The sequence below is a fragment of the Saccostrea echinata genome, unplaced genomic scaffold (genome assembly GCF_033153115.1).
Source record: "Saccostrea echinata isolate AGI-Se365-2 ecotype Australia unplaced genomic scaffold, CSIRO_AGI_Sech_v1 ptg000001l, whole genome shotgun sequence".
NCBI lineage: Eukaryota > Metazoa > Mollusca > Bivalvia > Ostreida > Ostreidae > Saccostrea > Saccostrea echinata.
Window position 1 is genome coordinate 4,397,348 of NW_026889750.1, and position 12,441 is coordinate 4,409,788.

The 12,441-nt window shown below is 34.3% G+C and overlaps 1 protein-coding gene across 1 annotated transcript; it reads left to right on the forward strand.

The window, feature by feature from the left end:
* The first annotated feature begins 529 nt into the window (after positions 1-529).
* On the forward strand, positions 530-12,002 carry LOC133180818 (outer dynein arm-docking complex subunit 4-like). The gene is made up of 11 exons (XM_061315307.1): positions 530-996; positions 5,416-5,547; positions 7,050-7,203; positions 7,771-7,826; positions 7,965-8,229; positions 8,364-9,119; positions 9,265-9,472; positions 10,643-10,729; positions 10,824-11,020; positions 11,100-11,168; positions 11,394-12,002. Exons 1-11 carry the CDS (start codon positions 535-537, stop codon positions 11,855-11,857), a joined length of 2,850 nt encoding a protein of 949 aa, XP_061171291.1. The 5' UTR covers positions 530-534; the 3' UTR covers positions 11,858-12,002.
* The last annotated feature ends 439 nt before the right edge of the window (positions 12,003-12,441 follow it).

The following is a 12,441-nucleotide window of genomic DNA, read 5'->3' on the forward strand; positions in this document are numbered from 1 at the left end:
TTGTCTTTTTAATCTTAATATAACAGGTTAGTAATTAATCTTTAAAATGCACCCATTTTGAACAACAAAGACAGTAATAAGATTTAGTTCCGCTGGTTACGACACGGTACCCTTCGCTCTAAGTCGATACATTTTAGTTTTGGAATATGAGTCGGTTTGTGTACACAGCTCTCGCTCTTTGTTTACCCTTTTAGTCCCAGCGATGGGTGACCACGCGCAAGGACGAGGCCACCCAACCCCTTCTGCAGATAACGTAGAAATTCGAGAAGAAGGTTGAACAATTGGTGCTTAGAGACTAAAGAAAATATTAAAGAAAATTCTAGCCCTCGGAGGTGATCAAACGTTTTTGTTTTAATGGATATTGTATGAAGAAGGAAAGTGCGGACTATTTTCGTACAGAATTTTCATTTAATGTGATCATTGGACTTAAAATGAAAAACGGAACAGTTACAATAATTTTACAAGGGATTTTTTAAATAAGTAATTTCGATTTTTTTTTTTTTTTTGTTATTTACGTTTGTTTTTTATTAAACGATGACAGCTTCTTTCGTTGGACCCCGTTCGTCAACTCCAAAACTCTCGAACGGGCAGCAAAACCATAATCGAACTCTTCCGAAGGTTCCAAAGGGCCAACCCGCCGAATCTAAGAAGCCCAAACATCATGGACGAGTTCTCCCTTTGGTCCCCATTCTACCTTCTCATGAAGGTCCAAAACCGTCAAGATCACTTCCGAGGGTGCCAGGCCCAATCATGGTCAAAAGTCCCCCTGGAACATCGGGGTCCGGGTCCTCCAACAAAAGTAACAATTCGAACCCGGCGATCCCCACAATTCCGAAAACCACTAGACAGCTGCCGAAGATACCAAAAGCAAACACGGTACAAAGCAAAAGACAAGAACAAGATAGGAAAAAATATATGCACTCCATTTACAGAAGTGAAGGGGACGACCATCTGAGAAAGGGAGAACTTGAAAAAGCGCTAGAATCTTATCATGGCGTGAGTACACTTAGGTTTACGAACAATAATTCACATTATGAAATGGCTCGAGGAATGGTTTTATATATTGTAAATCGAATACTATTTTTTTTTAATATTTCATCTAATTTAAATCTAGGATACATTTGGTTAGACTGGAAATTTCTTAAATATAAATATCTACATGTATAGTATACAATTCCGTTGCCTGGTTAATGAAGATTGTGATGTAATTTATTAGTATATCTTAGAGTAATCTTTGAATCTAAAGTAAATATTTTTCTTCCGTATAAACATACAAAATTATTAGAATTACACATACCCTTTGTTATGTTACGAAAGTCTTTAAATAAAAAAGGGGGAAATTGTAACGGAGAACTGGTTAAACAAACGTGAAACGTGTTCAACCGTTGGAGAAATTTACACACGGAATAAGAAAATCAAAGGCGTCAAATAAAAATATTGACTTTTCAGGATATTTGTTGTATTTGCAAACATGTACTTATGAATGTGTCTCTCCCAGGTGCTAAACTTGTACATAGTTAAAGGTGAGGTGATTATAATTCGTGAAATGACCCGAAGTACGGTTAAAAACAAACAAAACAAATGACACCATAGCCTAAGTTATTCGGTCGAAATTCTAATTCTCTTTTCGTGCAAAACTGTTGAGAAAATTGTTTCCTTCATTGAATTCGATAGAGTAAGAACTATTTTGATTAAGAGTAGAGTAAGATACTTAATCTGAATACTTGTGTCGTCTCAGCACACTATTGTGCTCTCTTTCAAGTTATAAACCCCTTCTCAATGTTGCAAATAGGAATGGCCTCAAAAACTTTGCTAACCTTTCATGTTTCAAAACTAGGTTGAAAATCGGACGTTTTTATGACCTGGCAGTGTTGATTAATTCTAAAATCAATAGAAATGTTATGTTGATATTCATGTACATCTGTCATTTCTGAGATGATCATAGACTGCTCTCCCCTCTTTCCTGCTGCAATTTTTATAGAAACAGATCAAGACTAAGTTTTTGTTTTTAATATATATTCCCAGAATGGAAATTCCATGAGATTTTCTGCGCAAATCAAAGACTTGAACTTGGCATTGTATATATAAAATTCAATAATTTTAATCCCATAGTTAAAATTTCGATATGGTGACACAATCACTTGGCATTCTATTAAAACACATAAGTGCAAACGTTTTGGCAGCAACTGAAAAACAAACAATTTAATCCGCTAAGCTGCACAGCAACAGCTATTATTAATTGTTGTTAATTTGTAATTAAGTTGCAATACTTTAAATTAAAATCAGCTGATATTGACTTTGTAAATATTTATATTGAACAATCGGTGGCTCTTCCGGAGTAGATCAAAATGGTGAATTTTCACATGCGGAGATCTGTGGAGGTTTGTCTCATAATGAATAGTAAAAATTTCAATATTAATTAAGCATGATTGGTATAAATAAATAGGGGTCATCCTTATTGAAGTGTTTATCTCAACAACAACAACAAAAAAATAAATAAATAAATAAAAAAAATCGGCGGTTCAAATGCGTATCGGGTTAGGTTATGGGTTATAAGTTTATCTTCTGGATTCACAAGTAATGCTTAGTCCACGACTAGGTACATGTACTTCTTAAGTTGCATTAATACCCATTTAGTGAATCGTAATATTGCATCAGAATAAAAATGTGTATATGTATTTCCTGTACGTACTACATGAGAAATCCATTGTAGTTGTATAATTTGTGATGTAATCGACCACCATATCATATTATCGAACAATTGTAAATTGGATGATTGAATATACGTAAATTTTACTGAACCGCAAAAACGTATTTTGATATGTTATATGGAAATCAAAAATACATTGTCCTTTTCTATTTTTTTCTATTTTTTTTTTGGGGGGGGGGGGCAAAATTCTTCTGTATTTGTTTTAAATATTTTAAATTTGTAAAATGCAGTATTTGACTAAGAATCTCACATATACTGCATGTCTAGCTATTATGTTTTGAGAAATGATAGTTGAGTGGTCTCCCTTGAAAGCGATGGAGCGCACCAAATTTGGCACAATAAGAAAATTCTAATATTACAATCACAAAACTTTTTCTTATATAATTTTATTGAATTTTAAAGTTATATATTTCTGATAAATAAGAAATAATTCACGAAATGTTCTGACAAATATGACAAATATGCATATAAAATTGCTGAATAAAACGATAAATATTAAGTAGCAACTAGCAAATATGGTTTGGGCCATCGTAGCCATTGTATTTCTTGTTTAACAATCGTAAATTAAATATATATTCAATACCATCTGAGAAAGACAAAACAATGATTTTGCAGATAAAATCCTATATCCTCTTCACTATCAATCAGAACTTCCTCTGTCTTTTTTTTTTTTTTTTTTTTTTTTTTTTTTTTTTTTTTTTTGAAACAGTTCCAAAACCTTCTTTTAAGAAACTACTGTTATATGTGCGTTCTCGGCAGAATTTTCAGAAAGATAAACATATGAACCTAATCCCCTGCAATTTAAAATGTCCATGAGTTTAGAGATAATGAATAGGCTTAATATATATGTAATAGCAGAACTAGGATAATGATTATAAAACCAAAACACACATTTACAGTCTTGTAAACAGCGATAAATTCGATCATAATACCCAAGTTGGAGGCAATTTCTTAAAGTTTGAAAAGCTTTTGTGCCGCAAATCTGTCGTTCATGCTGGAAGCGGTAGAGAAAACAGTCGACCCTTTAACAATGGCGAAAATTGAAGAGACTGGCCGGGGGTTTTCATTTTTGAAAAATACATTAATAAATTTAAAAGACGTTTATTAAAGATGATATTAGAAAAGAATTAAGGCCCAATAAAACACGGTGAACTATGAAGTGTAATTAAAAAGAATTTTAAAAAGACGAGCGAAAAACACGGTTATACGGAATAGAGATTGAAAACTTGTAGACGTTGTCTTATTGAAAGAAGTTTGATGAAATTTCTTGCGTCGGTGAATAATAATGTATCGGTTTGATATATTCTTGGGTAATGGTTACAGGGATATTAAAGTTCTCAATGTAAGTTATATAATCGTAATTCACTGGTTATTTGTATAGTTACGACTCAGCAAAATTTATATGATTTATTTTGGAGTCATATTTCTGCTAAGGAAAGGCCAAAAGAAGACTGGTATGAAACATATTTATCTAAGTTTCTATAATTTGTAATTAGAAAATTATGTGATGAGTACCTTGGAATCAATGCATTGTTTAACTTATTTTTTTTTTTAAATAATGAACAGAGTAAGGATTTAGACATCAATTTGTAATGATTATTTCTCTCTCGTCAGAGTGCAAATTTAAAAAAAAAATTAAATGGGAAATCCAACATTCACTTCTGTTTACATTTTTTTCTATCCAGACTTATAACTAATGTAGTTATTTTTTTTAACTATCTACTTGGTCAAAATTAATTATCATTTTAAATTGTTTAAATGTAAATGTTTAAAATTACCAATAGCTTAGAAAATACTTGAAAGTAAGATTTCAGCAAAAGGAAAATGTATATAATTTTTGTTGTTTGCAGAATGATTTTATTTCAAATGAAAAATGAGACGCTGAAGTTTACAGATCAGTGACTGAATTGAAATTAAAAAAAAAAAGAAATCTGCATCAAATATTTTTAAAAAGTCTATATAAATTGCTTTAAAAACCTGAATTATAATTTTACTTCATAATTTAATCTTATGCTGTGTTCTCTATGGGACTGTATCTAAAGCCAATAGTTTTTCTCATCTTTGTGTCATGATATTTTCTATAAGTGTTTATCACAGTAAATCATTTATATCTTTTATACGTTTTCCATATTCTTGCAGGTGCATTGCGTGTTCATGTCAATAAATTTTAAGCTGTCTAAATAATTATCAGAATAAAATTAAAAGGATTGTCCATGTTTACTTGTAAAAAAGAAATGCTATCGAAAAATAAAATTTTTGGCGAGAGCTCAAGTTAATTTGCGATTGATAGCGCCTTGATTCGTGCTTCATCGAACGTTTTGTCTGAATGAAAGAAGAAAAATCAAGTCAGCGATTTCCGTCAAGTTGTATAAATTTAAGAACTCTCTTCGTGACAAACATATATTACAACATACGGATATATGACTAACTTCAAATGATCGAATAAAAATATTTAATTTCACGAAATTTTGTGCCAAGTAATACAGAATTATAAAATAAATAAATAGAAGTTTAATTCATTGTGGTGTGCAAAGATATACTTAAATAGTTTTTACGGACCTACAATCTTAGCAGCAATAACGAAGATTCAATTTAATTTTTTTTTAAATCCTCATTAATTAAATGCTGATTTATTAATTACTTTTTATTCTATGACTATTCAATCAAAACATTCTTTCTCATGATAATTTTTTTTCATTTTTCAGGCCTTAAAGTTGATTCCTGACGATAAGTCAACTTTAGTTGCAAGGTCACGATGCCATCAACTGTTAGGACGTCACCGGAAGGCAATGCAGGATGTAGAATCTGCTCTAAATTTAGATCCTTTATTTTACGAGGTACTAAAATTAATGACTTTTATTGCAGTCAAAATCTCATATGAATTATGAGGATGATCTTTCAGACTCAGAATGGCAATGATAAACGAATTTTTTTTTTTTTTTTTTTTTTTTTTTTTTTTTTTTTTTTTTTTTTTTTTTTTTTTTTTTTTAACAAAAAAAAAAAAATCAGTTTACTTTTACGAAAGAATTTGAGCTTTAAGCGAAAACTAATATTGCGAAAATTCAAGACTTTAAAAATTTCTAAAATTTCAAAATATCTAATGCAAGAAACTGACATCATTGGATTTGTGGTCGATTTCTTCATGATCAGATATTTATGGAACGAAAACCGTTACATCTGGAACTCGGGCATTTTAGTCTTGATCAAACAATCATGTTTAATGTCACGCATCAAAGCAATAAAAGCTCTTATCGAGGTGTCATCGAAAGATCCCAAGAGATTATCATAGTACGTTATCGACTGTTTAAAAGATGGCAAACATTGCACATTATAGCGGGAGCTTATCAATTCATGTCCACTGAATTAAACAGTATGGGATATTAAATAACGCGTTTTTATGAGATAGCGTCCATTCTCAGGATCGTGGGTGGGGAGTTAAAACTTGTCATTTGGTCGCGCTAAGGTCTTTGTCCAGCAGCCAATGCTGAGATGACAATGACTGAACATATTTTACATCCAAAAATATAAATTGCAAAGATCAACATTTATTTATTCTTTGTTTAAATTTCACAACAGTTACAGTAACTATGGAGGTACTTTGAGCAAGCTCACAGCATGATACCCCATTTTGCAAACCTTTTTTAAAATTATTTTTGATAAGATTTTTATTCGAAATGAAATAGCAGATAGTCATTTTGTGTGGCATTTTATATTTGCAATGACCTTTAACATGTCCAAATGACCTTCCATCGAGATCAGAACACACCTCAGGTCAGACGCAATCTTTGTGTTAAGTATGATATTTCTCTGAGCGATTTTAACAGTTTTTCTACCAATGACCTTGAACTTAATTGCCCAAATGAACTTGGGGTATGCTCATGATACACATGACAAGAAATTCCTTACCAATCTTGATTGACGTGTTAGTATTCAATGTTTGTATAGAGTTATGGACCAGAGACAATCTTAGCACTTTTTCTGTAACGTTGTACTTACCGAAAGGTCTCAGTACATCCCCTGATGATCGGTAAACTTTTTGTATCTTCAAGCTTCTATCTGCTAAAGTCAGGACAGTATATATACAAGTCATTTTTATGCCAATGATCTTACAATGGGTCAAGATCATGAAATACCCTCGAGCTCAGGTCATAAGTAGCATGAACTTCCATTGTTTCATCACTATAAACTTATCGACCGGTCACGAATTCAACACTTTTTCTGCGAGTAACCTAGATTGATGTAAGGAGGGGAAAAGTACAACTCTTAAAATATATTATTTTCTTGGAATTCGACAATCTATATACTAAAATTAAAATTTCTGCGATGATTTGATTTGCAGGCTCTCTACCAGAAGGCGGAGCTGCATTACCAACAAAGAGAGTATGAAATGGCGCTAGTATTCTACAGCAAAGGATCAAAACAGCGACCTGACATGAAGGCTTTCCAAGAGGGTCTGGAGAAAACTCAAGACGCCATTAACAGATCGGATTCCGGTATGCACTTTGGTTTATTTCATGCCAAATTCATGAGTAGATGAATGCTTTCTTTTACCTTCTGATCAAATTAAGCGTTTTCATCGTACAATGTACCGTTATTTTTTTTAATTTAGAAAGACAAAACAAAATCATCAGACAAGTGAATATCTGTTTTAGTCACCCTATCATATTTTTCATACAGGCGCGTAGGAATAGAAATTTACTCCAAATCTTGTACATTGAATCATATATCTTTTTTTTCTCGATAGAGGATTTTCTTAAATCCACAGTTTTAACATGAGGACAGTTACCTCGTTTAAATCGGTTATGTCCGTGGTTTAACCTTTGCTTGATTTAATAATTCTTCATGAATAATGAGAGGAACGCACAGTGATTGAAGTGTAATACATCTTGTTTAATTACTGCCTTTAACAATAGTTCCAAAACATTTACAAACTGTACCGTATCTCTTAAATTCTTATTTTTGTGACCTTGAGAGTTTTTTCCCTCCAATTTTAATGGAACCCAAAACAGCGATTGACAGGAACGAATGTATGTATATGATGTGTTTTGTCACCCTTTCAGCTCGAACACGAAGGTTAGCAAAGGCAGGGGAAATGTCATTCTTCCTTCCAAAAAAGGTAGGTTAAACATTCAAATTTTCTTAAGTATAGACGTTTGCTGCATTTGTTTAGTGTAAGCCTAATTTAATGTTTTCTTAGAAAGAAAAATAATTATGAAAAATTAAATCTGTTATATTTATTTGTATATCATCACAGAAGAAAGAAGCAAAAAGAAGGGCTAACTTAATTCCGGAACCGCCGGAAAAAAATCCTCGTGAAGCTGTAACTCCCGGTTTCCGACTGCGTCAACACAATCCATTGGTTAAAATCGAAAGAGGATCTCGTGAGTCCTTAGTTACAGATGGTGTTTCGGACGAAGTGATGACGAACGAAAATGACGTAACGGAGAAGAGAATGAAACAAATTCTGGGAAGAATGTACAATGACAAGAAATACCTTGAACAGCTCGTGGAACAAGCAGGTACGCATATACATTGTAAACGTCACAAGCAGAAAATATGACATTCAAAAGAGGGAGAGGGTTAGGATATATAAAATTTAAATGCTCGATATCTAATGAACAAAAATATTATTTTGAATAATTTTATTTCATAGGCGGACTGTCTGTTGGCTCTGTTGACCTTCACTCAATGGCAGAAAATGGACTGGACTTCTTATATGACCGTGTGTTGTACTGGGTAAGACAAGGAAGAATAATTCCTCCCGAAGCCCCATCCAACCCAGCAGAGAAATCCTCCAATCACGACAATCAGAGCATGCTTCCGGGCCTCACGTCTCCGAGATCTGATTCTAGTACAAGAACCAACCCCAAGCCTAAACTGTCTAGAAAACACCTGCTCATGAATGAAGACAAAACACAACCCAAGTCTTGGTTCCGCTACCTGGAAAGGAAGAAGGCTTCCGAATTGACTGCGAGAAAAAATAATCAAACACGTTTTCTTCATGTGCTGGAGGGTCAAAGATTACAGCTGAAAGAAAATTTGGAAAATCGGAAACCGCTCACACCAATCAAACAAACTAAGCCTCAGATAAAGGAAAAGAAAGTAAAGAAAACTGGAAGAAAATCGAAAGACAGTCACAAAGATCACAATGCCTCTGATACAGACTCTGGCCTGAATATCAGTTTCAGTACGTACCGACAGCCGAGTGATCTTCATCAAGATCATTCTTTGGAAGACACCAGTACTTTTTATCCCATCAAGGAGGAATCTCCACTTCCGCTGAAAGTTGTTCCACTGCACAATTCAAGATTGCAATCTTTGCATAAGAAAGATCGAAGCTCTCAAGAGGCTGCCAAGAGGGAACAAATCCAGATATATATTGCAAAGGAACTGGAGGAAATTGAAATTGGTAAGAATATGATCAAATTGAAATTGGTAAGAATATGATCAAATGTGGCTTCAAATGGAAATAAAATCAATGAAAGATTATTGGTTATTTTCAAGAGGTTTACATACTGTCCTGGCAAAGAGTAATTAAGAATCTTCTTTCTCAGCCTATGTGGATGGTCGTTATGCTGACTGCATCAGTCAGGCTGAGTCCTGTTTGAACACCTTAAAATCGTTCACGGAGATCCAGGTTCCCAATATCACATCTATTGTCGCCAAACTACACAGCTACATTGGCAACGCTGCAATAGAAACTAAGGACTACTTGACCGCACTGGAACACCATGAGAGAGATTTGATCATTGGAGAAGAGAAGTACGTTTTAAATGTGTTACTTTACAATATGGGAGTAAAGCAATTTTTTGTGTATTTTTAGCTCACCTGAGCCAAAGGCTCAAGTGAGCTTTTCTGATCAAAATTTGTCCGTTGTCTGTCGTCGTTGTTGTTGTAAACTTTTCACATTTTCATCTTCTTCTCAAAAACCACTGGGCCAATTTCAACCAAACTTGCCACAAAGTATCCTTTGGTAAAGGGGATTCAAATTTGTTCAAATGAAGGGCCATGCCATCTTCCAAGGGGAGATAATAAAGAATTCGTGAAAAATTAATGGCATCATTAAAAAATCTTCTTTTCAAGAACCACTGTGCTTGAAAATGTGAAACTTATGTGGAAGCATCCTCAGGTAGTGTAGATTCAAGTTTGTTCAAATCATGACCCCTGGGGGTCGGGTGGGGCCACAATGGGCGATCAAAGTTTAACATAGGAATATATAGGAAAAATCTTTAAAAATCTTCTTCTCAAGAACAGCAAAGCCATGATTGGTCATATTTACATGGAAGCATCCTCAGATAGTGTAGATTCAAGTTTGTTCAAATCATGACCCCCGGGGGTCGGGTGGGGCCACAATGGGCGATCAAAGTTTTACATAGGAATATATAGGAAAAATCTTTAAAAATCTTCTACTCAAGAACAGCAAAGCCATGATTGGTCATATTTACATGAAAGCATCCTCAGGTAGTGTAGATTCAAGTTTGTTCAAATCATGACCCCCGGGGGTCGGGTGGGGCCACAATGGGCGATCATAGTTTTACATAGGAATACATAGGTTAAATCTTTAAAAATCTTCTACTCAAGAACAGCAAAGCCATGATTGGTCATATTTAAATGGGAGCATCCTCAGATAATGTAGATTCAAATTTGTTCAATTCATGACACCCCCCCCCCCCGAACCACTTTTTTATTTATACTTTTTATCCTTTCAAGACTTAACTGATTTCTGCTTTTTCCTAGCCATAGTACTCAGGTGAGCGATGTGGCCCCTGGGCCTCTTGTTTTATATTGTAACTATATTTTTATTTGCAAAATACTTTTATTTTATTTAACATGGATGACACAAATTTGTTTGCACTTGAATACAGTTGAATAACAAACTTATCATGCAAGAAATCATGAATTTTTACATGTATGTCTGGGTGTTTTCCACAGTAATGATGATGATGCTGTTTCGAGAGCGCTTGGAAATTTGGGGAGAATCTTTGTTTTCCAAAATAAACACCAGCAAGCTTTGGAACTGTATGTAAAGCTTATTTGTTACTCCTTTTGTCTTCTTCTTTTCGTACTGCAATTTATTCACTGTGCATTTGTTTCCCCCAATGTATACATGTAGGTTCTCTAGAAAGGTTCCTTTGTGCAAAACAAGATTGGAAACAGCTTGGTTATACCATGAGATTGGGAACTGTTTCCTTGTTCTTGGGCAATATAAATTTGCCATGGAGGCAGCTCATCGTTCATTGAAAGCTGCCGAGGAAGCGGTGGAATGGAGCTACCAACTCCAATCTCTCGTTCTCCTTGGTGTCGCAGAAGGTATATAAAAGTCGTCTTCTTTTGTCTGATTCTTTTGCAAGTACAGGTCTTTTAGTATAATATTGTTGCTCTTTTGCAGTTAAACTAAAGAGCTATTCCAGCGCCATCAGTACTTTTGAACGAGCCAGGGAACACGCACGGATGCAGGGTAAGTAGTAACTGATGTAAAGAATAATAGCTATTCGGTAACCAGTCGTAAAAATGGGGTTACTTAAATCCAGGTTATCTGAATAGCACGTACTCTGAAATCTGAACGATGTTAACGTATTTACACTGATACTGAAGAATATATTGTAATTAATTTAATAGCATATGAGAACTGCTTTTGTTTTGACATCAAGCTTTAAGGTGGTTTATTATAATGATTTTATAGGAGACGTCAAGGCCGAAGAGGCAGTCACGGAAGCAATTAAAGATGTCAACACCAAGATCATAGAGGAAATGAAAACATCACGTGGTGATCACAGCAGATCAGAGCGAGGTTTCCCAAGGTCTCGTGCCGATTTCTCAGACAAGATGTCGTACAATCCAAGATCTCGAGCGGAGTGGTCGGACTATTCTAGCATCTTTATCCCTGACGATGATGGTGACGTGTCACTTACCGAAACCGGATATGACACAGACAATTTGCATCTTGATCTCGATCAGTTAAGAGGTGATTTCGAAACCTCACTATTTGGCTCTCAAGCGTATCTGCGAACAGAGAGATATTCAACCAAGATCCCCTCGTCAGATGTCCGACAGTCTATGACAAATCTTCATCTTATGCAATCCCCCGGGCGAGGGCCCAACCCTAGTTCATCCACATACATTCGCAGTAACACTGCTATGGGTTGAAGAAGTGTTATCACCATGATTCATAAACCACTGTGATATTTCCATTCATTTTCAATTAACCTGATATTTTCAAAGTTTATAGCCATGAAAACATCATTGTTGATATTAATTTATTGTGATGACGATAAGCACGTTTTAGCTGCACCTTGTTCAAGGTTTTGTATTTGATAACAGTCCACTTCAGGTTATGAAAATCGATTCTTTCAATGTTTCTCCAAGATCAAGCACCATTAGCACTGCTCTGTATCGCACAGCTGTGTTTCTTTTTGGAAGATTTAATTGTGTTATCTGTTATGTTTTTTGTTCTGTTTTATGCTTTGTGTGGTGCTAAAGATCTGTTGATGTTTTTTTTTTTCATTATATGTATTTTATTGTTTCATTTTGAATTAGATTTTTGGATTTGAGCTGGTCTCATGTTTCATTTTCGGAGACCACTCCACACAATCCTAAATTATTCATTCACTGTTTTTTCTACATAACATAAGAACGTGGTTTTTCATTTGCTATTTCACCTTTCAAATCTTAAAGACTTCCATAATTTCTTTCTGAAGATTTTTCCAAAGTAAAAACACAGTTTCTGACAC